Source organism: Lineus longissimus, chromosome 18, assembly GCF_910592395.1.
Source record: "Lineus longissimus chromosome 18, tnLinLong1.2, whole genome shotgun sequence".
Lineage (NCBI taxonomy): Eukaryota > Metazoa > Nemertea > Pilidiophora > Heteronemertea > Lineidae > Lineus > Lineus longissimus.
Genome location: NC_088325.1, coordinates 3,808,627 through 3,836,288, shown reverse-complemented (window position 1 = coordinate 3,836,288; position 27,662 = coordinate 3,808,627). Strand labels below are relative to the sequence as shown.

The 27,662-nt window shown below is 42.2% G+C and overlaps 2 protein-coding genes across 3 annotated transcripts; both read right to left on the bottom strand.

Annotated features, from left to right (window-relative positions):
- Positions 1-4,930: 4,930 nt before the first annotated feature.
- On the bottom strand, positions 4,931-6,003 carry LOC135502623 (craniofacial development protein 2-like). The gene is made up of 2 exons (XM_064795572.1): positions 5,946-6,003; positions 4,931-5,850 (listed from the first exon to the last, which is right to left on the bottom strand). The coding sequence occupies exons 1-2, from the start codon at positions 6,001-6,003 to the stop codon at positions 4,931-4,933; spliced, it is 978 nt and encodes a 325-aa protein (XP_064651642.1).
- Positions 6,004-14,663: 8,660 nt separating this feature from the next.
- LOC135502406 (protein maelstrom homolog) lies at positions 14,664-26,407 on the bottom strand. Of its 2 annotated transcripts, none has more exons than XM_064795213.1 (9): positions 26,268-26,407; positions 25,636-25,816; positions 24,412-24,613; positions 24,080-24,226; positions 22,661-22,836; positions 18,356-18,561; positions 17,800-18,275; positions 17,006-17,407; positions 14,664-16,528 (listed from the first exon to the last, which is right to left on the bottom strand). In XM_064795213.1, exons 2-9 carry the CDS (start codon positions 25,762-25,764, stop codon positions 16,332-16,334), a joined length of 1,935 nt encoding a protein of 644 aa, XP_064651283.1. In that variant the 5' UTR covers positions 25,765-25,816; positions 26,268-26,407; the 3' UTR covers positions 14,664-16,331. The 2 variants fall into 2 exon arrangements, with proteins under 2 accessions (XP_064651283.1, XP_064651284.1); XM_064795214.1 differs by having other exon boundaries at positions 25,636-25,813.
- Positions 26,408-27,662: the final 1,255 nt, after the last annotated feature.

The following is a 27,662-nucleotide window of genomic DNA, read 5'->3' as shown; positions in this document are numbered from 1 at the left end:
AAGACATTGATAGACGGTTGCAGATGCATAACATGTATGATTTTTGAACAGACTAATGTTGCACAATATTGTTTCGCCTCGTCAGTGTTGTATCGCCAGTTATGTCATGACGCTGAACTACTATTGAAAAGTGACGGTATTATGCACAATCATCTTGACGTGACGATATAATGCCGTGCAACGTTAGATAGGCCTAGATGTCAGATGACAATAATCTGTCATTGACAGTGGCTGTCACTGACACTGACCTGTGTCGCTGTCACCTTGCTATGGCTGGAACACAAGAAGACACTATGCGGTATCACAGGCCCCAATAGGGCCTACACATTATGTATAACAACCGACCTCAGCAGCCACGGGCATTAAATGCAATTGACATGGTTGGAACAGCTGTTTTTAACAAGTGGCATTTAATATTCAGTTGGATGCAGATATCCGGCTTCATGTGATAATCCGTATCGATAAAGTGATCACTGCAAAGTTTGGCCGAAGGCCAAGGCTTCCAACACTCCAAACGTTTGCAATTCCGAATCCACAGCTTCCTCCTCTCTCGTTCAACTGGCTTTGGAAATTCATGAAAATGGGTCCCATCCGTCATTCGATTGTTCTTTGTGCTATCCTTGACACAATTCGGAGCCACACAATACACCATAGTGAATGAAACACATTACTTCCAGGTGTGCATAATTAATTAAGGCCCTCCTGTTTTTATGATTGCATGACATGTACAGATAACCTGATCTACATCACAACTTTTGCTGAACCCGCCGCCTGGCTCTAACAAGCCAGTTGCTAGCCTGATTAGGTAATCAAGTTGTCAAACACATAATTGGCTATATCTTCAAAATGGATGGAGCTAATTGCATTTGGTTTTCTGTATTGTATAAAGTGTTAGGTACACTTTTGAAATCGTCTTACAGCAGAAAATGGCAAAAAACCTTGATATATGGCCTTTAAGGTAGCAGGAAGGGGGTGTTTGTGGTTTCTGAGTGTGAGGGGTATAGTGGTGTCTGTTGACTGTGCTTTAAGAGAGACTAAGCATGATGCCAGTCTTTCTTAAAGCACAGTCAACAGACATGTGGTTTCAGTATTAGGTCTTTCATTGTAGCAATGCGAAAATGTATACAATTTTGGTTAGGTCCGTCATAACATAGAGCGACTCAGCCACTCTCTTGATTACAGCGGCCGCATCAGCGCCACCACGGGTATGGCTGGCGGGAGTGGACAAATATCTGAATTAAGGGTCGGGATAAATCAGATTTATACCACGACTATATTCATAATAGTAGACAGCCAATCAGAACCCCGCATTTCATGAATTATGGTGACCATTAAATCTGAATTATACCACGACATAAATGAATCAACCCACGACTATAATCGTTTTAGACCCACGACTATATTCGTAATAGCAGACAGCCAATCAGAGAGCCGAATTTATGAACGGAAGTGCGATTTATGGACGCCGGAAGTGCGATATATGGACGCCGGAAGTGCTATTTATGGACGCCGGATGTTAGAATGTTGGACGACCTTTGTAAGCCAACCAAGTCCATATATCGCACTTCCGGCGTCCATAAATCGCACTTCCGTCCATAAATTCGGCTCTCTGATTGGCTGTCTGCTATTACGAATATAGTCGTGGGTCTAAAACGATTATAGTCGTGGGTTGATTCATTTATGTCGTGGTATAATTCAGATTTAATGGTCACCATAATTCATGAAATGCGGGGTTCTGATTGGCTGTCTACTATTATGAATATAGTCGTGGTATAAATCTGATTTATCCCGACCCTTAATTCAGATATTTGTCCACTCCCGCCAGCCATACACGGGGGGCCTAATGGTATTAGGCTAAGTAGCTTCGCGCGATATGCACCATTCTTGGAAAACTCAATTTAGAAGTATGTTCATTAGCATGATCTATTCTTAGCTCCAGCACTAAATCCTAAAGGCTAGAGGGAGGTAATTATAATATGACCTCCACCGCCCGACCCGATGACGTCATTACCGGAATTCCGGGTGGCAACTTCTAGCTCATCGATTACTTCCAGGGCTCTCTTGCCTGACTTCACAATGCCGAAATTGCTTGTTATGTAATGGTCAAACAGAACTGAAGTTGCCGCCATTGTGATGTAAATACTTGGGGTATTTCCCGGAATTCCGGTAATGACGTCATCGGGTCGGGCGGTGGAGGTCATATTATAATTACCTCCCTCTAGCCTTTAGGATTTAGTGATCACCCTCCAGCTCGAGGTAATCTTGCGCAGTGTTTCTTCGGCCCAGATACATTGTGGTTGAAAATGTCTAGGTCTAGTACAATGAACGCCTGGCTTGCGCCAGACTAATTAGTGAAGAAGGTCTGGCTGCGCGAGACTACTGTGATAAAAATGACCATTGCAGAGACTCTGTGACGAAGGCAAATACTTTTTACAGTTAAAAATGCTCTCAAAAGACGATAAGGAATGATTATTTTTGAACATTTCCTGAACTATATACCTTCAAAAAATCACTTAACATGAATAGGTTGGCGTTAGGTCGCGTGCTTTCCTTTACTCGTGACAATATGCAGCAAAATAGTTACAACCACACAATCGCGCTAAAAGTCCATAATAAGGCTACGGTGACCCGTTATAAATGTTTCGCCAGCTTCGATATTTTGCCGCTACGCGGCGCGTTGGGTCCTTGCGTCTGGAGCATTTTTTTTCGTACGGTGATAAGTACTAACGCACTGTGCACTGCATTGTGGGGGATTCCCCTTCCCCAGTTTCAACCTCGTGATGGGATTTTCTTGTTTTGGTAAAGACATGTTATTGGGAGTTTCTGAAACCTGGACGCTGCTCAATATATAGGCTGATAACAAGAAACTACGCATTTTACTGCTGTTGCCGACGTATGTGTGCTCTGAACTTTGGATGTGCGTTGGGCCTGTCTTTTAATACCGTCGAGTGCCAGTTGGTGCGTTTTTCGCTGATTTGTGCAAATTCAATTTTTGTGTAGCGTAAGGAACTTTTTTTCGCGGGAGAATGGTCACTGTAAGAATTATCCAGGAAGAAATTAATTTTTGCGTTTTTCCGTGATTGTCCGGCCCAATTGGCAATATTGTCATTTGGGATGGTGAACAGAGCTTGGGGCCAATGCGACGCTTATCATTTATTTAGATAAATAAAACGCCGGATTTAACAACCTGCAGAAATAGGGGAATCAGGCGTTTTCAGTGATATACAACACAGGTCAGTTGTCCTCATGCAATCACAATGGAAACACATTTTAAAATAGATGTCACGTCCCGTTAACGGGGTACGTTATCATCGCGTCCATTCGGGAAAAACTCCCTTACGAGACCTGATGGTTGGTTTGTGTTGACGTTGCTAGGCCTCGTTGTGAAGGACGACACGATTTTTCACGGTCCTTCTTGATTTAGAATTACTTTTGGGTTTATAGTGACGGCGTCTTCAGCCAGAAGAAATGTGCACTCTTCTTCCTTACTGTTGGACCAGTCGACCAAAGAACTGAACTCCAACTTTAGGGATTCAGCAGCAGCTGCACTCTCGGCAGATTTACTGGAAAGACCAGTGACTAGAGTAGACATAACGTCTCCCAGCCTCGCTTTGCCAATCGGCAAATTGAACGTCTCCTGGGGATTTTACAGTGCACAAATAAATATTTTACTAGATTCCCTACTATCTATATGTCTCGCAGCCATGTGGCCATTGGGGCGACTCTGTCCAATTGTCTACATAGCGCCATGCCCGTCTATCCTCTGCCAGGCGGATCAGGTCTCCGGTCTTTTTATCCCGTCCATTCCTTAACATCGTCCATCCAAATCCTCTTTGGTCGGCAGAGTTTTCGATTGCCTTCTACTGTGCCCTGCAGGATGATGTTTGCCTCTTGTAATTTGTCCAAAGCACCTCAGCTTCCTCTTCTTAGCCACAGCAGGTTGTCATGGCGTCCAATGTGCTGCGCGACCAGCTCTCTGACCTTTATGTTGGTTTGTGTGGGACGTGTAGTGAATGTTGAGAATTCTGCGGTAACAGTTAAGCTCGAAAGCGTTGATGCGTTTTGCCTCCTTGTTTTCCCAAGCCTTATTTCCATCCCGTATCTGCCACTGGTTCTGTCCACCTTCTGGGAGTGGTCAGTCTGGTCTTTAGTGGAACCATGCAAGAGATCAATGCCATCTGCGAACCTTAGGTTGGTAATCATTAGTCCCGAGATGGTCAAGGGGGATTCTAGTTCAACGAGCGACTCTGTCATCATGATGTTCTCAAGAAATATGTTGCACAGAGTTGGTGATAGGAGGCACCCTTGTCTCACTCTTACGGAGGTTGGAAAACACTCACTGAAGTCGCCTCCTACTCTAACCATGCTCTTCGAAGCTGCATAAAGTGCCTCTATGGAATTGATGATACCATGGCTGATGTTAAGCATTTCTTGTCAGTCTATGAAGTTGTGGTAGATTGGTGTATCAAGTTGTCTGAATTTCTCGCACAGCACCCTGAGATTGAATATCTGCTCGCTTGTGGATCTGCCCTTTCGGAATCCAGCTCGTTCCTCGGACAGAATAGCCTCGCCTTGTGGTTGTAGGCGATTCAGGATCACTTTTAGTAGGATCTTGCTTGGGTGGCTGATCATCAAGCTGATGGTTCTGTAGTTGTTGCACTTTCGTAGGTTCCCCGTCTTTGGTAGTGAAACAACGATGTTGTCCAATCTTTGGGCCAGTTCCCTGTTTTGAACACATGATTGGATATTCTGGTATATGCTTTCTTTCTAGATCTCCATGTTGATGGCTCGGTAGGCCCCCCGCTATCTTGGTCCTGGTTTGCTTGAGCAGCCGTCTTCCATCGCACCTTTGGATGATCTGGTCGGTTAGCCAACTCTTCTGTTTCCGAGGTTGCCTTTTCCCTAAAAATACTTTGATGGCTGCTTTTAATCAATTGTCCTCAACCTGCTGTTGGAACTCTTCCGGTTCCAGTTCCAAGGTAAGCAACGGTGCAAAACGGCCGCCTACTTCGACTTGGAACTGCTCTGCAATGTCGTTATCCTTGAGTTTATCGAGGTTGTAGCTCACTCTCATGCTCTGCTTCTTCTCGATATTCTTCAACCACAGTGCAGTCAGCACAAGGTCGAGGTCACTGCCCACATCGGCCCCTGGGAAGGTTCGAGTTTTGGCGAGTTTGATGCTGCTGCGGAATCGGTTATCCACCATGATGTAGTCTATCATGTTGTGAGTCTTGCCATTAGGAGAATGAAAAGTTGCCTTCCGACTCAGCTTCCCAGCTTGGAACGTGTTGCAGATCGTTAACTCATGGAACTGTGCGAATTCGAGTAGCCCGGCGCAAACCTCTGTCATTGGTAACCCCCAGTCCGGCAGTCCGGATCTCCCGATCGTACCTTTCAACTGATCGTACGCATCTGGGCCAATTTTCGCATTCCATTCCCACATCAGAAGGTGGATATCCTGATTCGGGAGCCCTTGCAGTGTTGCTGTGACGGCATCATAAAATCTGTTCAGCTGGTCATCAGTTGCATCTGTGGTTGGGGCATATATCTGCATGACTGAGAGGTTGAAAGGTTTGACCCTTAACCTTATGTAGATTACACGGTCAGAGATTGGTTTGAACTCCATCACTGCACCCGCCGTGTCCTTGTGAATCAGGAATGTTGTTCCGTTTGCGTGTCTCTTGTCTTGCCCGCTGTGGAAGAGCTGGTTTCCCTGTGGTGTTTTTGAGTCTCCAACTCCAGTGAGCCTTGCTTCAGCTAAACCTATGATGTTCCAGGTGTAGCACTTCTGCTCGTGTTCCAGTTGATCGATTTTACCGTCAGCATTTAGAGTTCTTACGTTCCACGTGCCTATTACATATAAATAAAGAGTCACCTGAACAGTTTGAAGGGCCCACGGTTTCGGAAAGCTGGTGATGGCACTACACTGATACTTCTTGTGTTACCGGTATATCCCTTGAGAAATTTCTTTCTGGCCCTCAAGACAGGTGTAACAGGAATCATGGTCTCTTGAGAATTTTCATTCTTGCCCGTTCAAGGGACCTCTCAAGACAGGTGTAACAGCTAGGAATCATGGTCTCTTGAGAAATTCCATTCTGCCTTGTTCAAAGCGCCTCTCAAGACAGGTGTAATAGGAAACATAGTCTCTTGAGAAATTCTATTCTGCCCTGTTCAAAGCACCTCACAGGACAGCTGTGACAGCAATCATGGTCTCTTGAGAAATTCCATTCTGCCCTGTTCGAAGCGCCTCTTAGGACTAGTGTGACATGAATCATGGTCTCTTGAGAAATTCCATTCTGCCCTGTTCAAAGCACCTCTCAGGACTGGTGTGACATGAATCATGGTCTCTTGAGAAATTCCATTCTGCCCTGTTCAAAGCACCTCTCAGGACTGGTGTGACATGAATCATGGTCACTTGAGAAATTCCATTCTGTCCTGTTCAAAGCACCTCTCAGGACAGGTGTAACAGCAATCATGGTCACTTGAGAAATTCCATTCTGCCCTGTTTGAAGCACCTCTCAGGACTGGTGTGACATGAATCATGGTCACTTGAGAAATTCCATTCTGTCCTGTTTGAAGCACCTCACAGGAGAGGTGTAACAGCAATCATGGTCTCTTGAGAAATTCCATTCTGCCCTGTTCAAAGCACCTCTCAGGACAGGTGTAACAGCAATCATGGTCTCTTGAGAAATTCCATTCTGCCCTGTTTGAAGCACCTCTCAGGACTGGTGTGACATGAATCATGGTCACTTGAGAAATTCCATTCTCTCCTGTTTGAAGCACCTCACAGGAGAGGTGTAACAGCAATCATGGTCTCTTGAGAAATTCCATTCTGCCCTGTTCGAAGCGCCACTCAGGACAGGTGTGACATGAATCATGGTCACTTGAGAAATTCCATTCTGCCCTGTTTGAAGCACCTCTCAGGACTGGTGTGACAGCAATCATGGTCTCTTGAGAAATTCTATTCTGCCCTGTTCAAAGCACCTCTCATGACTGGTGTGACAGCAATCATGGTCTCTTGAGAAATTCTATTCTGCCCTGTTCAAAGCACCTCTCAAAACAGGTGTGACAGCAATCACGGTCTCTTGAGAAATTCCATTCTGCCCTGTTTGAAACGCCTCTCAGAACAGGTGTGACAGCAATCATGGTCTCTTGAGAAATTCCATTCTGCCCTGTTTGAAGCACCTCTCAGGACAGGTGTGACATGAATCATGGTCACTTGAGAAATTCCATTCTGCCCTGTTTGAAGCACCTCACAGGAGAGGTGTAACAGCAATCATGGTCTCTTGAGAAATTCCATTCTGCCCTGTTCGAAGCGCCACTCAGGACAGGTGTGACATGAATCATGGTCACTTGAGAAATTCCATTCTGCCCTGTTTGAAGCGCCTCTCAGGGCTGGTGTGACATGAATCATGATCTCTTGAGAAATTCTATTCTGCCCTGTTCAATGCACCTCTCAGGACTGGTGTGTGACATGAATCATGGTCTCTTGAGAAATTCCATTCTGGCCCGTTCAAGGCATCCTCTCAAGAGAGGTGTAACAGGAATCGTGGTCTCTTCAGAAGTTTTTTTCTGGTTGTTCAAGGCGACTGCTTTAGAATATGCCTTACAGAATCATATTTGTACAGGGGGTTACGGGCAGCGAAATTGTTTTTCCTACAAACTTTTTGTCCACATTTGCATACGCGCATGCACACTCTAGTCAAACATCCACTTGGCCGCATTGACAGTGAAAAGAACTTGGATCTTAATACATGTGTATCATGTATCATGTAGGAGCCAGTTTTCGCGGGTCTTATCACTAAGTGCAGATTTACTAGCTTCCAGCGATTCCATACACGCAAAAGCTTATTTATTACGAAATTTGAGATCAATAACGAAATATCTGGGGTGCTGCGTGGATGTTTTAAGCGTGAATTAATCTTGAAATCGCTCACTGAAAGATCGATGCAGACCAAAACAAATCCGAAGCGGCTCCCCATTTTCGCGGGTATTGCGCATGCGCGACTGATTGTGAGACAAGACCACAATTGATTTTTTAAGCCTTTTAGCAGTTAAATTGTCAATGTTTGACCGCGACGCATCAAAGAACGCGTGGTGTTGTGAATCTGAAATTTAGATTATGTTATTCCGGACAGTCGGGCAAGTAAATGGTGAAAAATAAAATGGTGATTGACCACGGAAATTTTTTTTTAATCGACAAATTAGACAGACTTTGATATTTCCACTCTTTTCAGCCAACTGGCAGAAAAAACTCAAAACACGCCCCCTATTACCCAATTAGCAAAATTCGAAATTAATTTTTTCATCAAATAATTTCTTTATATTTGTAGACTTGCCACAACAAATATTTTTTCAATACCTCTCCAAATATGTACTTGAGAGTAAAAAACATGCACTCGTCTAATAGATAGGCCTGGACCCTCCAACCTATGAATATTCATTAGTGGTCTTGTCTCAATGAAGGTACATTTCAGGGGTTAACATTTTGAGATTTTTTTCAAACTAATGTACATGACATCCCACAACTCTCCAACAAAGGAAAGTCATATCTGGACATTTTTGGAGAAATGAGAGACATTTCAAAGAGTGGTACAACTGTGCCAAAGCGACGAAAGAGGACAAAATCGACAAAAAGTCATGATTTTGCACCCAACAGCACCAAATTCAAAGACCTGCCCTGGCCAGAATAAGCAAGCTATGGAGCTGAAACTTTAGGATGTGATTTAGTAATATCTTTGCTGCTTAGGGCACAACTTTCAGAATCAAGGCCTAAGTAGTTTCAAAGAAATTACAAAATGAATGGCAACACAACAAGACTTGTAAAAATGAAACCGAACTTAGACCGGGGTTAGGTTGACTCTTATTTGGGTCAAATTAAGTTTTTTTCTCATTATTTTAGCTTGTTTTGACCTTAAATCATCAGCAATACAATATTCTAAATGAATTAGAGTGATTTGAGCACATTCAAATTTTTCACTATATTGACCCAAAATGTAGTGTAAATGAAGGTACATTTCAGGGGTTAACATTTTGAGATTTTTTTCAAACTAATGTACATGACATCCCACAACTCTCCAACAAAGGAAAGTCATATCTGGACATTTTTGGAGAAATGAGAGACATTTCAAAGAGTGGTACAACTGTGCCAAAGCGACGAAAGAGGACAAAATCGACAAAAAGTCATGATTTTGCACCCAACAGCACCAAATTCAAAGACCTGCCCTGGCCAGAATAAGCAAGCTATGGAGCTGAAACTTTAGGATGTGATTTAGTAATATCTTTGCTGCTTAGGGCACAACTTTCAGAATCAAGGCCTAAGTAGTTTCAAAGAAATTACAAAATGAATGGCAACACAACAAGACTTGTAAAAATGAAACCGAACTTAGACCGGGGTTAGGTTGACTCTTATTTGGGTCAAATTAAGTTTTTTTCTCATTATTTTAGCTTGTTTTGACCTTAAATCATCAGCAATACAATATTCTAAATGAATTAGAGTGATTTGAGCACATTCAAATTTTTCACTATATTGACCCAAAATGTAGTGTAAATGAAGGTACATTTCAGGGGTTAACATTTTGAGATTTTTTTCAAACTAATGTACATGACATCCCACAACTCTCCAACAAAGGAAAGTCATATCTGGACATTTTTGGAGAAATGAGAGACATTTCAAAGAGTGGTACAACTGTGCCAAAGCGACGAAAGAGGACAAAATCGACAAAAAGTCATGATTTTGCACCCAACAGCACCAAATTCAAAGACCTGCCCTGGCCAGAATAAGCAAGCTATGGAGCTGAAACTTTAGGATGTGATTTAGTAATATCTTTGCTGCTTAGGGCACAACTTTCAGAATCAAGGCCTAAGTAGTTTCAAAGAAATTACAAAATGAATGGCAACACAACAAGACTTGTAAAAATGAAACCGAACTTAGACCGGGGTTAGGTTGACTCTTATTTGGGTCAAATTAAGTTTTTTTCTCATTATTTTAGCTTGTTTTGACCTTAAATCATCAGCAATACAATATTCTAAATGAATTAGAGTGATTTGAGCACATTCAAATTTTTCACTATATTGACCCAAAATGTAGTGTAAATAGAGACAAGACCACAATTGATTTTTTAAGCCTTTTAGCAGTTAAATTGTCAATGTTTGACCGCGACGCATCAAAGAACGCGTGGTGTTGTGAATCTGAAATTTAGATTATGTTATTCCGGACAGTCGGGCAAGTAAATGGTGAAAAATAAAATGGTGATTGACCACGGAAATTTTTTGATAATCGACAAATTAGACAGACTTTGATATTTCCACTCTTTTCAGCCAACTGGCAGAAAAAACTCAAAACACGCCCCCTATTACCCAATTAGCAAAATTCGAAATTAATTTTTTCATCAAATAATTTCTTTATATTTGTAGACTTGCCACAACAAATATTTTTTCAATACCTCTCCAAATATGTACTTGAGAGTAAAAAACATGCACTCGTCTAATAGATAGGCCTGGACCCTCCAACCTATGAATATTCATTAGTGGTCTTGTCTCAATGAAGGTACATTTCAGGGGTTAACATTTTGAGATTTTTTTCAAACTAATGTACATGACATCCCACAACTCTCCAACAAAGGAAAGTCATATCTGGACATTTTTGGAGAAATGAGAGACATTTCAAAGAGTGGTACAACTGTGCCAAAGCGACGAAAGAGGACAAAATCGACAAAAAGTCATGATTTTGCACCCAACAGCACCAAATTCAAAGACCTGCCCTGGCCAGAATAAGCAAGCTATGGAGCTGAAACTTTAGGATGTGATTTAGTAATATCTTTGCTGCTTAGGGCACAACTTTCAGAATCAAGGCCTAAGTAGTTTCAAAGAAATTACAAAATGAATGGCAACACAACAAGACTTGTAAAAATGAAACCGAACTTAGACCGGGGTTAGGTTGACTCTTATTTGGGTCAAATTAAGTTTTTTTCTCATTATTTTAGCTTGTTTTGACCTTAAATCATCAGCAATACAATATTCTAAATGAATTAGAGTGATTTGAGCACATTCAAATTTCTCACTATATTGACCCAAAATGTAGTGTAAATGAAGGTACATTTCAGGGGTTAACATTTTGAGATTTTTTTCAAACTAATGTACATGACATCCCACAACTCTCCAACAAAGGAAAGTCATATCTGGACATTTTTGGAGAAATGAGAGACATTTCAAAGAGTGGTACAACTGTGCCAAAGCGACGAAAGAGGACAAAATCGACAAAAAGTCATGATTTTGCACCCAACAGCACCAAATTCAAAGACCTGCCCTGGCCAGAATAAGCAAGCTATGGAGCTGAAACTTTAGGATGTGATTTAGTAATATCTTTGCTGCTTAGGGCACAACTTTCAGAATCAAGGCCTAAGTAGTTTCAAAGAAATTACAAAATGAATGGCAACACAACAAGACTTGTAAAAATGAAACCGAACTTAGACCGGGGTTAGGTTGACTCTTATTTGGGTCAAATTAAGTTTTTTTCTCATTATTTTAGCTTGTTTTGACCTTAAATCATCAGCAATACAATATTCTAAATGAATTAGAGTGATTTGAGCACATTCAAATTTTTCACTATATTGACCCAAAATGTAGTGTAAATAGAGACAAGACCACAATTGATTTTTTAAGCCTTTTAGCAGTTAAATTGTCAATGTTTGACCGCGACGCATCAAAGAACGCGTGGTGTTGTGAATCTGAAATTTAGATTATGTTATTCCGGACAGTCGGGCAAGTAAATGGTGAAAAATAAAATGGTGATTGACCACGGAAATTTTTTTTTAATCGACAAATTAGACAGACTTTGATATTTCCACTCTTTTCAGCCAACTGGCAGAAAAAACTCAAAACACGCCCCCTATTACCCAATTAGCAAAATTCGAAATTAATTTTTTCATCAAATAATTTCTTTATATCTGTAGACTTGCCACAACAAATATTTTTTCAATACCTCTCCAAATATGTACTTGAGAGTAAAAAACATGCACTCGTCTAATAGATAGGCCTGGACCCTCCAACCTATGAATATTCATTAGTGGTCTTGTCTCAATGAAGGTACATTTCAGGGGTTAACATTTTGAGATTTTTTTCAAACTAATGTACATGACATCCCACAACTCTCCAACAAAGGAAAGTCATATCTGGACATTTTTGGAGAAATGAGAGACATTTCAAAGAGTGGTACAACTGTGCCAAAGCGACGAAAGAGGACAAAATCGACAAAAAGTCATGATTTTGCACCCAACAGCACCAAATTCAAAGACCTGCCCTGGCCAGAATAAGCAAGCTATGGAGCTGAAACTTTAGGATGTGATTTAGTAATATCTTTGCTGCTTAGGGCACAACTTTCAGAATCAAGGCCTAAGTAGTTTCAAAGAAATTACAAAATGAATGGCAACACAACAAGACTTGTAAAAATGAAACCGAACTTAGACCGGGGTTAGGTTGACTCTTATTTGGGTCAAATTAAGTTTTTTTCTCATTATTTTAGCTTGTTTTGACCTTAAATCATCAGCAATACAATATTCTAAATGAATTAGAGTGATTTGAGCACATTCAAATTTTTCACTATATTGACCCAAAATGTAGTGTAAATGAAGGTACATTTCAGGGGTTAACATTTTGAGATTTTTTTCAAACTAATGTACATGACATCCCACAACTCTCCAACAAAGGAAAGTCATATCTGGACATTTTTGGAGAAATGAGAGACATTTCAAAGAGTGGTACAACTGTGCCAAAGCGACGAAAGAGGACAAAATCGACAAAAAGTCATGATTTTGCACCCAACAGCACCAAATTCAAAGACCTGCCCTGGCCAGAATAAGCAAGCTATGGAGCTGAAACTTTAGGATGTGATTTAGTAATATCTTTGCTGCTTAGGGCACAACTTTCAGAATCAAGGCCTAAGTAGTTTCAAAGAAATTACAAAATGAATGGCAACACAACAAGACTTGTAAAAATGAAACCGAACTTAGACCGGGGTTAGGTTGACTCTTATTTGGGTCAAATTAAGTTTTTTTCTCATTATTTTAGCTTGTTTTGACCTTAAATCATCAGCAATACAATATTCTAAATGAATTAGAGTGATTTGAGCACATTCAAATTTTTCACTATATTGACCCAAAATGTAGTGTAAATAGAGACAAGACCACAATTGATTTTTTAAGCCTTTTAGCAGTTAAATTGTCAATGTTTGACCGCGACGCATCAAAGAACGCGTGGTGTTGTGAATCTGAAATTTAGATTATGTTATTCCGGACAGTCGGGCAAGTAAATGGTGAAAAATAAAATGGTGATTGACCACGGAAATTTTTTTTTAATCGACAAATTAGACAGACTTTGATATTTCCACTCTTTTCAGCCAACTGGCAGAAAAAACTCAAAACACGCCCCCTATTACCCAATTAGCAAAATTCGAAATTAATTTTTTCATCAAATAATTTCTTTATATTTGTAGACTTGCCACAACAAATATTTTTTCAATACCTCTCCAAATATGTACTTGAGAGTAAAAAACATGCACACGTCTAATAGATAGGCCTGGACCCTCCAACCTATGAATATTCATTAGTGGTCTTGTCTCTTGTTGTGTTTCTGTGTCGTGTGCATGATCCTAGGTATTGACCCAGTGTTTTGAACGTAATTAGAGAATTGCTTGCCTGTTTAGGACGCATTTTGGGCGCTTTCTTTGCGGAACGAAATGAAAATCAAAAATCAGAAAATTTCTTCTCTGGAAACGAAGTGACGCGCGAGAAAACGGGAAAAAACGGGTTTTCGCGAAATTGGGGATGACTCGAAATTAGGGAGCAGCACCATACATGATGTATGTAGCCAATAGGCTAAATCTCTGTGAAAACGTAGCTCAGTCCGATGAGCAAATTACGGCGATTTGGATCAAATAACAATGATCTGGGCTACTGACAGATTGATCAAACAGTTGGTTTCTCTGCCATCAAAACCTACCGCCAAAAGAACTTTGTCGATAGAGGATGGCGAACAATGCTCGCATTCAACGAGAAAACTATCACGGTCGAGTTCTTCCATTGTCACTGCCAATGCGATGTGGCAGTGGATGTTTGACTAGAGTGCGCATGCGCATATGCAAATTTCGCTCACGGGCAGAGCATACAAGGCACGTACAGGGAGAGTGTGGTCTGAAAACGAGTGGTTTGGTGCGTGCCTACTCCAAGAAAACTTCTTCTTCTTCTTCTTCAGCGTTCGCTCTGCACTTGGAGGGGTCATTCTCCTAGGAGTAATCCTCCTCCAAGGCGGGATGAGCGTATCCTGCGTGCCACTACGGTTAGGCGCCAATTGGATTTATTGGCCTAGTGGTCCGACTTTGGCGAGAGAGATAGAGTCCATGCAAGCTACTCATGTTTCTCACTTGGTGGGGTCTTAGCTTGCCCTGGCATAGACACCAGGTACAAGGAACCTCGGTTTTGAGTCTCATTCGAAGGACTGTGAAGAGCCAGGAATTGTAGTTCCTTGAAAGCCACGCCGGTTCATCCAGACATACGATCCTGGGTTCTCCCCGGGATCGAACCCGGGCCCTATTGCGTGGTGGCCAGCAGTTTTAACCACTAGGCCATGAGGCTCCTTACTCCAAGAAAACAAAGAAAAAAGAACAATATCAAATTATATGTGAGCTTTATAATCAAATTGTACCTGATTAGTACTCACTATTAAACACTACAAGCAAAGAGACCTTATGCCAGCTCTATTGAGAGGCAGCGGTGTTGGGTAATATGCAATTTCAACAGAAAATACATATTGCAGCAGCAGTGTATAAATCAACTGAACATATTTTCCCTTTAACACTACTGCGCCAATAGTCTAACTACAGGGTGATCCAAACTAAACGCAACCATCTTTACTAACCAAATAATGGTAGTCGGGCAAATCTTGCTACTGCATTTTATCGGCACACCCCGTATATGTCACACTTGGCTCATACAACGAGTACATTTACAATGCATTTCAATGAAAAGTGTGTGGTCAACATCGTCGTACACAGTAACTTCTGTTAATACATCAATACACAAATTATATAGCTATGAAAGTCTTATTACCAAAAACTGAAATTAATCAGAAATCTACCTTTATGTCTCTGGTTTAGAGACACAGCAAGCCATGCAGTCCAATGAGGTGCAAGGCTGCTGTTCTGTGGGATCAACAGAGGTTAGCAGTCAAGAGCATAACTGGCGGAGTCTTCATTTGAAAACGTTTCTTAATTCCGACACTCTGACTCTGAGCCGCCAAATTCAGACCCTTAACCCTTGAGAGAGTCTGAATTAGGAATTCCTTCACTAAAAACACAATCGAATAGTGAAAACAAAGGATCTGGAGGTACCTCAAGTTACTGATAGCATGGTAGTGCAAAATGATATGTTTCGCCGTAAAAGGATAGCAACTGCAAATAAAACCCTTTCTGGGCAATAGTAAACTGATACAATTTTTTAGTAAAATCTTAACTCGTTCAGCCCACAAGCCGTATATACACGGTCCGCCATGTTTAGTTTCACAGCTGTGGACCGTATAGACACGGTTTTTCAAATTCAGATTTCCCGCACTGTCACATGATGCCTTCCCCTTGAATAAACTTATGGTGACTCAAGCAACATATGACAATGCGTCGACGATCTTTTCAATCGATTATACCGTAGTTGGATTGGTACAGATGGTGCTGCAATCTGTGCTATCGTCTGCCGATTTTGAAAGTCTCATATTTTTTAATTCGCCTCAGTTTTCAAAGCAAACTGTGCAAAACAAGTTATGGGCAGAAAGAGTTAACCCTGAGATTAATAGTCCACTCCAAACAGCCCACACTGAAGAAAATGGATATACAAAAATAAAATTCTATTTATTAGTACCATTAAAGCACAATAAAAGGCCAAAGATTAAAGACCTATGGTGTTCATTTTCATCACATCTCTTGCAGCTAAAGTAAAACAGAAATAAACATTACCGTTGTGCAGTTATTACGCACGCAAATTTGATGAAATTTGGCATTCATAGTTCTGCATTTCTAGGGTAACACATCATTTCTCAGCCACGCTTCTGTGTTGGTACGATCACTGAATGAACCAGAAAGAGTTAGCGCGCAATTCTTGTACCATCGAACCGTTTTCCTAATCTAATTACGATTTCATGAACATTTCATGAAATCACAATCATAATGGTTCCTTCCATCAAGTTTACTCGAATGTTCAAATCTGATTGATCCCATCAACAACACTGTTTTTCTGACGAAGAAACTTTTCAACGTTTTTCCGATGTTCAGTTGTTCCGTTCGTTTTCTAAGTGCTCTTTGGCAAAACGGTTGGCTGTGCCATACCAGGGGGTAAGCGCCCTACCGTAGAACTCCATGCACCCCGACCACGACCTATACCAGCAAGCGGCATATTATTTGGCAGAGCACCCCAGGGATTCTTCGGCACAGCGCCTGGCTGAGATGAATCAAGGCTATTGGCAATGTCTTGCATGCTGCTGAGACCTGGAACAAAGAAAAGACAATTCAAAAAAAAATTATTTGTGAGTCGAGCGTCAACTGGGACATTATTAGCTCTATAAGTATAAACAATATTGGGCAATATTAATGCAAGTAGGAGGAAACCGGAGACCCCGGAGGAAACCTATCCTGTCGAGGAGAGCCGCCCTCTATCACATGAGTGTACAGGGACTGACCGGGAATCAAACCCGGGACCTCAGAGGTGACAGTTGTTGATACTTCCACTGCAACACTCCGATACCACATTGAAGGAACAAGAATCCGTGTCTTCATTTCCTGTTCTTTACATCCCACGAAAATAAGACTTTTGAGGGATACTAAAGTGTTCTAGCATCCCCTTCCAAAAACTTCGTAATATGATGATGAAATATACAATAAGTTAGTTGCCAAGGCATCAGAAAGTAAAGTCTGAAACCTTCTTACAGCAAGCTGGAAAATTGTGGAAATCTATTTTTCACCTACCCTGTCCATTAGACCATCCTGTCGGAGGTTGTGGAGCCTGCTGAGGTGGGGGCGGTCCAGCGCGGCCAGCAAACTTCGGCTTAGCAGCAGGTTGAGCCATCCTGGGAGCCACCCGGGCGGGGGCAGGATCTCCAAGACTTGGCCAATCCCCTGCAGGGCCTGGCCCTCCAAGGCTTGGCCACTCATCTTCCTTTGACTTGGGCGGTGGTGGTTTCTGCCCGTCAGCTAAGAGGATAGATCCCGGCGCCAGGACGGGATGCTGGAAGGGCTTCTCAACCTTGTGGCCAACATCAACTTCGGCAGCTTTGGGGATGAGGGTACCATATTCGCCGAGGGCTTTAGGCGGGGCGTGTTGCTGAGGTTGCGCTACTTTGAATCCTCTTCCCATCTGAGCAGCAATACCTGGAATAGAAAGGAAACTGCCAATGTTTGCATCTGGGATTTGTTACGAAGAAATGGAGGGAAGATCCTCTGCAGACATGAAAGACATAGGATGAAATAAATATTTTCTTTATTATTCAGGAAATCTACCATCACCCGCTCCTGGATCAGGGGGTTCGATCGATGAACCCCCCTGATCCAGGAGTGGGAAAATCGAACCCCCCTGATTCAGGAGCAGGAAAAAGAGGTGATGCGCCCTGCATTTCTCATCAAGATTCCTGATCTGTTCCAAAATATCATGGTAAATTTCGAAGATTTTTCTGGAATTTCATGCAGGGGGGGGGGGCGTCTGGTGCGCCCATCCCCCTCGGACCCTCACTCTGTACACCTGCAATGACCAAGTATACACTTACCAGGATTCTTGGGCTTCCTGAGGGACTGGGACAACTGAGGCTCTGCCTCCTCAAACCTTTCCTCTTCCTCCTCCGGGCCCCACACAGGCGTCTCCTTTGAGCTCTTCCTATGCCACACAGGCCCATCCCCCTGCTTCTTCCCCCAGGCAGACGTTTTCGGCACAGGTGCCGGCTGCCAGGAACTGTCCGTCTCGCGGAAATCCCTTGCCGCAAAATTACCAGTATTGTCTTTGTTTTGATTGCGTCCCATTCCGCGACCATTATTGCCACGTTGTTGCAAATTCCTTGTATTTGCCTCCGGCTCCCTCTGCGGTCTTATGACAGAGCAGACGGGCTCCGTTGAGCGACTCGGTAAGTGTTTGCTCGTCAACTCGATTTCATAGAGGGCGCACATGGCATCGGCGAGCGAATAGCTGTATATGCGTACTCTGCCCATGCTGCAGAATTTTGATTCAACCTCTTCGTGATAAGAACACCTGAAAGGATCGAAAGATTTATAGGAGAATACGTCTCATGGAAAATAGAGTATGTGACACTCCACAACTGAAATACTTACATTACCCCAGTTTCATAATCGAAAACAGACGCAGTCAGCAAGTCATGAAGTGCCACTTCGGAAGGCGGAGGTTCCCCGATGTGTTTGAATAGTTCTTGCACCATGGTCTCGAGATGTGAGATTTTCTTTAAGCGATTCGGAACACCAAGGCAGGCGTGCGAATGAATCCAACCCATGCAGTATTCAACTTCCTCTATTTTTTCTTCCTGAAAGCGAAAAGCATAAGTTACACAAAGTCGCCAATGGGGGTCTCTCACATCTCAATGTCGTCGAAAAGATTCACGCTGGTACGAGGATGATATTTAGTGCTGCATCTGACATTACCCAGTGCCCTTACTGTGTATATTAGTCACCTGAAGATGGCCAAATTAGCCCCTCTATTCCTGCCTATAGTCCCCCTTTAAAGCCCGGTCTACACTAGCCAACATGAACCAACAAATGTTGGCCAACATCGTGTTGGGCCTTGTTGCAGAGGCATGTTTGCTATTGTTTGCCAGTGTGGACGGGTCCAAAAACAAGTGAAAACATCAGCCAACTTGTTGGCCAATGTTGGCCTATGTTAGGCCATGCTACTTCTGAACAACATGTTGGTCGGTGTTGGGCAATCAGCAGCCAATCAGGGAACAGATTTGGATCATGTGATGGAGCTACTGGAACAAAATGGCAGCCTCAATGAAAGATAGAGAATGGCAATTTCAATAAATTGAACACTTAATTTCGGAATACGAAAAGCTTCATCCATCCGTAGGAAATTCTTGAGGCTTTTGAAGTCTGAGGCCATTAACTCTTGAAGGAGGCAGTGATAGGCCCCATGCATGCTTTTTCCACAAGTATGGCTTTTGTCAGTTGCGGCGGCGACGGGGGTTAATCACAACTGAAAGAATTGCTGCTGAAGCACCTAGGCATGCTTTCTTCCTGTGGTTCTCCATTGTTTTAAAGAAAAAATGAAGAGAAATGACTGATTTTCCCTCCAAATTGCCCTCAAATTCATGCCAAACACGGCCAAACTTAGTCAAACTTGTTTGGCAATGTTTGCCTGTGTTTGAAAGTGTGGACGGGTCCCAAAACATTCGCCAACATGATGTTGGCTCATGTTGGCCAACAATTGTTGGCGAATGTTTGCTAGTGTAGACCAGGCTTAAAGGCCATATATCAAGGTTTGAAAACATGCTTGATATTCATGAAATATGTTGAGGGTTAAAAAAACAAGATCCCAGACATTAAAAAAATTCTAATAATAAAGTCATTATTTAGTTATTTCAATTTTCAATTTTAAACTATTTGAATTTCCCACCACACACAACTTTAGATTAGTTCCACATGTGGCCGCTAGGGATTTTTTGATGACGTAGATCAGGTCAGTCAGAACAAAGCAAGATGGCTTCCGCATACAGTTCAGAGAGTGAGAGCAGTGAAATTGAGGATGTTTTGGTCGATACAGAAGGATATTTAAACGTTGAGCTGTACATGTTCGAGCCATTAATATCACTAGATCATAATGAGAGTGATCATTCGGACGAAAGTGATTAGAATTTGTGGTTAATCAATTTGCATGGCAGACCTGCCGATTTAGCAAAGAAGACATTGATAGACGGTTGCAGATGCATAACATGTATGATTTTTGAACAGACTAATGTTGCACAATATTGTTTCGCTTCGTCAGTGTTGTATCGCCAGTTATGTCATGACGCTGAACTACTATTGAAAAGTGACGGTATTATGCACAATCATCTTGACGTGACGATATAATGCCGTGCAACGTTAGATAGGCCTAGATGTCAGATGACATTGACAGTGGCTGTCACTGACACTGACCTGTGTCGCTGTCACCTTGCTATGGCTGGAACACAAGAAGACATGGGGTATCACAGGCCCCAATAGGGCCTACACATTATGTATAACAACCGACCTCAGCAGCCTCGGGCATTAAATGCAATTGACATGGTTGGAACAGCTGTTTTTAACAAGTGGCATTTAATATTCAGTTGGATGCAGATATCCGGCTTCATGTGATAATCCGTATCGATAAAGTGATCACTGCAAAGTTTGGCCGAAGGCCAAGGCTTCCAACACTCCAAACGTTTGCAATTCCGAATCCACAGCTTCCTCCTCTCTCGTTCAACTGGCTTTGGAAATTCATGAAAATGGGTCCCATCCGTCATTCGATTGTTCTTTGTGCTATCCTTGACACAATTCGGAGCCACACAATACACCATAGTGAATGAAACACATTACTTCCAGGTGTGCATAATTAATTAAGGCCCTCCTGCTTTTATGATTGCATGACATGTACAGATGACCTGATCTACATCACAACTTTTGCTGAACCCGCCGCCTGGCTCTAACAAGCCAGTTGCTAGCCTGATCAGGTAATCAAGTTGTCAAACACATAATTGGCTATATCTTCAAAATGGATGGAGCTAATTGCATTTGGTTTTCTGTATTGTATGAAGTGTTAGGTACACTTTTGAAATCGTCTTACAGCAGAAAATGGCAAAAAACCTTGATATATGACCTTTAAAGTGGATACCACATTGGGTTTTAGGTCACACTTCGGCTACATTTCTGCCAATTATTTCTTTCTCCAGCAACGTTTTTGCACAGCAATTCACCAACGCACTGGAATATGTGTACAGAATGTGCGTGTTTGTAATTTAGGGTGAATAATTGCTTTTGAAATATGTTGCCAAGTGTCTCGACTAAAAAATATGCAGCAAGCTCCAAAAGCAAAATTTTTCCTCAAAATGTGACTGCATACATCCCATGCCCTTTGCTTGAGAGCATCAGGGTTTGAAGCGCAGAAACCATGCAAGAGAGAGAAATAATTGGCAACCTTTTTGTAACTTCATCCCCAAAGTGAGTACCAATCAATATATGGTGGTGACTTCTTTCAGTACTATAATATCCAGAAGTATTAAGGTAGCAGGAAGGGTTGGGCGTTTGTGGTTTCTGAGTCTGAGGGGGTTGGTGTCTGTTGACTGTGCTTTAAGAGAGACTACGCATGGCGCCAGTCTCTATTAAAGCACAGTCAACAGGCATTTGGTCTCAGTATTTGGGTAAGTACAGAATCAGCAATGATTGAACGATGCTGTGGACAAGTCCAAGGATACTGCATCAGTCAGGACCAACTTCTCATCAGAAAGCGTCACCACCAGCATATTCAAAGTTCAGTTCCAACCTGTACCAGTCCAATGCACGCCTGTCATGGTCAGCAGTGGTCAGCTTAGCACGATATGGAACATTCTTCCGAAACTCAAGCGAGGGAGGTCTGCTGATAAGCATATCTCGCGCACTGCTCCTTCTTGTCAAACATCGTAGTGAAATCGTAATGGAAAACGTCTGGCTTTGCGCCAGACATTGAGACTAATAAGTGAAGAACTAATAGGTAAAGAACTTCTACTTGCGCGAGACTGCTGTGATAAAATTATCATTGCAGAGACTCCGGTGACGTACACATATATTTTTTACAATCAAAAATGCCCTCAAAAGACGACATGGAATGATTATTTTATACCTTCCAATTATCGCTTTATACAAATAGATCGGCGTTAGGTCGCATGCTTTTCTTTCCTGGTGACACTATAAAGCAAAATAGTTGCAACCCCGTAAATGCGCTATAAGTCCAATAATAAGTGACGGTGACCCGTTATAAATGTTTCGCCAGCTTCGTTTTTTTGCCGCTACGCGGCGCTTTGGGCCCTTGCGTCAAGTACAGATACATTCTATACCTGGTACTATTAAAAGCGAAAATGCAATGTAAAATGTACAGTGACTTTCCACCATGGATGCTCAAACTAGCAGAGAGAGTATGCTTGAATAATAAGTTTGCTTTGGAGAATGGGCTGAACCAGGGACCACCAGAAAACAACCCAGTAGCTTGTTGCCATTCACAGCTTAAAGGGAACTGGAACCGCCGAGCGATTTATTCAACTTTTCGACTTTCACCGCCCGAGAAAGTCAAACTTCCAACTTCCTATTCGAGTTCAGATTTGTAGCTCCGCCCCCAGTGCCCGAGCATGCGCAGTTCAATTTGTTATTATTGAGAATCATGTGAGAATCACGTGAGTCATGCAATCTTTCATTCATGAGTTTTCGTAGTAAATTCCATAGTAGTGACGTCACTCAATGATTGACAGTTAGGCGCCTTTTTTCATTCATGCCTCGTTCTGATCACCCGATACGCGGGAAATGAAAACGAGGTCATACGAACTGGCTTGGCGGTTCCAGTTCCCTTTAATAGTGCCAACGAAGTATGTGAACTAAAAATTTGCAGCCATGCAGCTTTCAACCACAATTCAAACTTACCGCACAGAAAATTGGAGGATAGTACGAATTTTCCCCACCAGGATTGACGAAGTTCTCCAACTGGATCCAGATACTTCTGTAGTTACTCTCAGCAAATTGGAACCCCGCAACAGGAATTTTATGAGTGTCGTCGCTTGTTCTTTGGCATTCGAATCGGTAGCCAAGAGGGATAGGTCCTGCAAAGTGAAATGAAAGTTATAAAGACGTCCATAGACAGCCGAGATTGCCCAAGGCCAACAAAAGTTAACGCTATGTTTCTGGTTTCATGGTCGGGGATGCGGTCATGCAGGGGTTTTTTTTCTGTGATAATTTTTATTACTTTTAGTTAATTAGTTAGCTAATTTGGCGATATCCAATCAACTAACACAGAGGTAGAAACAGCACGGATTCAGAAAGAATGAAAATAAATGAAATGCTCGCGTGGCGTGTGGTCAAACAATGATGAATAATGTGTACAAATCAATGCACGCTTAGAGGGAAATTCCAACGATGAGTCATGCGTACAATACGGTAGTTCATATAAACGCCACGTGGTGCTCAGGCACAGGATATCGTCTGCTGGCTACTGAATGGGAAAATAAAAAGATATTGACGCGGGCGGAAACATAACATTAACTTTTTTGGCCTAACGGTTACTGCAAGCCAAGCGCCACAAGCGGTAGGTCTCAGTTTCGAAACCTGGGCCGTTAGGGCTAACAACCAAGGTTCTTTAAGTCAGTCCTAAGGGACTGTAGGCCATGGTCAATTGTATATGGTGTCAAAAATCTTTTTTTTGCATTTAGTCACAAAATTCGCATTGATGTTTGTGATGAAAAGCAGCCAGAAAATGTAAGAAACGGTCTGAATTAAAAAAGGTTTAAAAAGTTCTTAAACGTTTATTGGCACTTTCCCAAAACATAGCCCTATCCTTGCAGGAACCCTCACTGATGCGCATCTCTCAACACAATATTTTTAAAGACTGCATAACCAAAACTGGCGTAAAAAGCCTACAGCATATGTTTTCAGGTAAGAAAAGCTACCCTTTCATTAGCAAATTCTCAAACAACATTTGTTTACCATCTTGACACCCAACAGGTGAGTATTGAATCACTTGTGCACAACTTCAATGCATGATCAGAAAGACCTGGGCTTAAATGTTACAGTTTAAGGTTAAAATTTTGCGGCAAACTTCATCTTGAGCAGAATTTGGGGGGCACACATCCATATGTCTGACCCCCTACTGATGAATCTCAGACACGGGGGTCACTTCACCTCTCAACACTGAAAACACATTCGAATTGGTTGTCGGTGCAACAGGTTGATGCAGTGGAGACATCTAGTGTACTCTCCAGGCAGCATGAGGATCGGAAATAAACGTTGGACATCGATCGTAGCTACAGTGACGATTGCCGGCAAAACGGTTGAAATATTCAAACAAACCTGGGTCAATGAATGTGTGATACGTCTTTCTGATGCCATCTTTCATTGTGAACTCGACCAGGCCCATCTCCACTGGCAAATAATCACCCTCCTCTGTCTTACACAGGGTCTGGAAGTCAATGAAGTAGAACTTCTCGTTGATGACCTCTACAAGAAAAAATATATTTTTCAGGCCTCTCAAAAGATCAATCATGTCAATACATCCCGTTCTTCTCATCTTTAGCAGGAAACCGCCAACACGATGCACTTGAACCGACAAATTATTTGTTTTCAAAGGTTTTGAGGAAACAATAAGCAGATTTCTCTGGGGGGCAAATCCAGTGACAACTCACCATGTCCTTCCGGCCATCTCTGAGTAAACTCCAGTTTCTCTCGCTGTTTCCTCTTCTTTGCTTCATCGAAGGGGTTTTTTCGATCTGCGATGACGTTGCCGATATTGTCCAGGCGATATTTATCACCCTCCTGTCCACGCAGCCGGGCCTTGTACTCTTTTGCCATGTTCTCATAGCGCGCCTTCTCTTGGGGTGGCAACGCCTATAGAAATATTTCATCAAACGTTACAGGTAATAAAACACTTATTAAGACTCACACAATTAAGACTCGTACGTAGCAGCAATACTGCCAGTAGGATCTGACAGCCAAACTTTTTATAGAAAGCCATTGAAGGCCTTACCTAAGTAATAGGGGCCATATCTGCGAAAATATTTTCTCAAATGATACGATGTAATTTTTTGGAGTTGCATGTTAAACACCTTGAGAACTTTCGAGAAAATGTTGACAGGCCTTTTCACGTGGTGGGCGATGCCTCCTGAAAGTTCTGACAGTCAAAGTTTTTACAAAAACTCATGGATGAGTTTCGCGCCTTCTCTAACGGGGGGACGGAGGGGGGGGGCATACATCATGGACATGCACCTTTGAAAAGATTTTTTTAAATGATAAGTACAGTGGAACTTCCCTCAGCGGACACCTCTCTCTGTTAAGGACACTAGTTTTGACCCTACTTGGTTATTTTCATTCAATTCAACCTCTCTAATCAGGACACCTCTCTATTGACGACAACATTTGTCAGTCCTGAGGGTGTCCTAAAAGAGAGGTTCTGCTGTACAGCATTTGTGTCAGAATAACTAAATTAGTCGTTTATATTGAATTCAACATCTCTAGACAGGACACCTCTCAAGTAAGGGCAGCACTTGTCAGTTCTGAGGGTGTCGCAAGGATACCGCCCCAAGGATACCCAACAGACCTTTTCCTGTGGGGGCAATGCCTTGAAAGGGCGAATTTTTCGTCAGTTTATATTTTGGAGAAAGAAAGTAAGATCTTCTGCAATAAGCATCAACATGCTTATAAATATGCTTATGGCTTATGTAGGCTACTGGTACATAATTGTTAGGGCAAAACTAAAGATCAGCCGGCACTGTACATGAAATATCTTAGTTCCTTTCTTCCCTCCCTCCCCTCCCCCCCCCCCCCATACTTAATCGTGGGCAACGCAACCCTGGCTTTGTATTAAATGCGGTTTCTATGTGATTTCAATATCGCCGAATACCAGTACCAACCTTCCACATGGGATGTGCCACTTGCACGACAGACTCCATCCCCGTAAACTGCCCCTCTTTCCTCATCCGTGGTGCCACCTGCTCTTGCATGTAGAAGTAGAACGCATTTCTTTGCGTTTTCTTCGGCATCTTGATGTGATGTTGTGTTGACTAGTCGAAGAAACAATTCCAACGCTGGCTGCTGGAAGACAAAGAAAGATTAGTTTGCTATCTTTCACTTACTAAACTAGGCCAGAATAACACTCTTCTACCAATCAACAGTGCCTGCAAGTGACCATGCTTCATCCCAGACTGTGAACCTATGTCAGTCATGTGTGCACAGCCGGCCACGGCACAGGAAGTTGTACCGTGGAGGGCTAAAGCCCTCCAAGAGTCCCTTTAAGGGGCCTTCGGCCCCCTTTGAGGGCTTTAGCTCTACACGGTACAACATACTGTGGCACAGCATGTTGGCCATGCCTAGGGCCTTCAGGAAATGGATGTACCGTACCGTACCGTGCATCTGCATGCAACCTCAAGCAGCGCTACCAGTAAGTACTAGGCACACTATGACTATGATGTACTACACTACAGACTTACACCGACTTTGTCTAGGTTTCATTTTACAATAACAGCGGTCAAACGGTCAGACTTACGAATGAGACTATTCTACGCCGTGTCTAATTTGGCACTATATAAGCATTGACAGACTTGATGTGTTTAAATCGCTACAGATTACAGGATCGACCCTAGAGGTGTAAATTGGTTAAAACAGAGCACAGAAATCGACACTCTATTTTTGTCTACACACCACTAGGCTAATAGATTTTAAGCCATTTTCCTATAGACATCAACTACCATAACTTTTTCCCAATATCTCACTCGAACCTAATATTTGCCGGGCAAAAAGACTTCACCCAGGGCATAAATCCATAGAATTTTTGACAGGTCATGACCATGATAATTTCAGGGTTTGGGGGGGGTCTGAAGTTTTTGGGGTCGTTTTTGTCTTAATTTCACGCGTCCAACAGGTTTCACGGCTCAGCGGGTTAACTGGATACCAAAATCCACGCCGGTAAACATATGAGGCTCAAAGTTCATCAGAATGCTCGCCAGAAACAACTTTAATTCATGATATCAGAGAAACTACATTCTGATTGCACAGATAGCACTCCTACTGGACTGTGAGACCGCGCATTGATTTCTTAAAGTACTACTTTAATGTAAGTGGAGACAAGACCACAATTGATTTTTTAAGCCTTTTAGCAGTTAAATTGTCAATGTTTGACCGCGACGCATCAAATACTGCGTGGGGTTGTGAATCTGAAATTTTGATATGATATTCCGGACAGTCGGGCAAGTAAATGGTGAAAAATAAACTGGTAGTTGACCACGGAAATTTTTTGATAATCGACAAATTAGACAGACATTGATATTTCCACTGGCAGAAAAATCTCAAAACACGCCCCCTATTACCCAATTAGCAAAATTAGAAATTAATTTTTTCATCAAATAATTTCTTTATATCTGTAGACTTGCCACAACAAATAATTTTTCAATACCTCTCCAAATATGTACTTGAGAGTTAAAAACATGCACTCGTCTAATTGATAGGCCTCGCTCCAACTTATGAATATTCATTAGTGGTCTTGTCTCAGTAACGGGATTAAGCAGGGCGGCGGTCTGTCGCCTCTTCTTTTTTGTATAAATATAGATGTACTCCTGGAGAGGCTTGAAATGTCAAAATTAGGGTGCCACGTTGGCCATGTGTTTATGGGGGCATTCGGATATGCAGACGATATTGTTATCCTATCACCTATGAAATGCGGGCTACGGAAAATGTTAGATATTTGTGTTTTATTCTCAACTGAATACTATCTAAACTTTAATCAAGCTAAAAGTATTTTACTTTTCTATGGACATAATAATGCAGTCGATGAAGTATACATTCTATGGAAGGGGAGAAGAATCATAGCAAAGGACAGTACCAAACATCTGGGTCATACTGTGGGTTTCAACGTGAAAAATGAGATTATTGACAGTGTCATAGC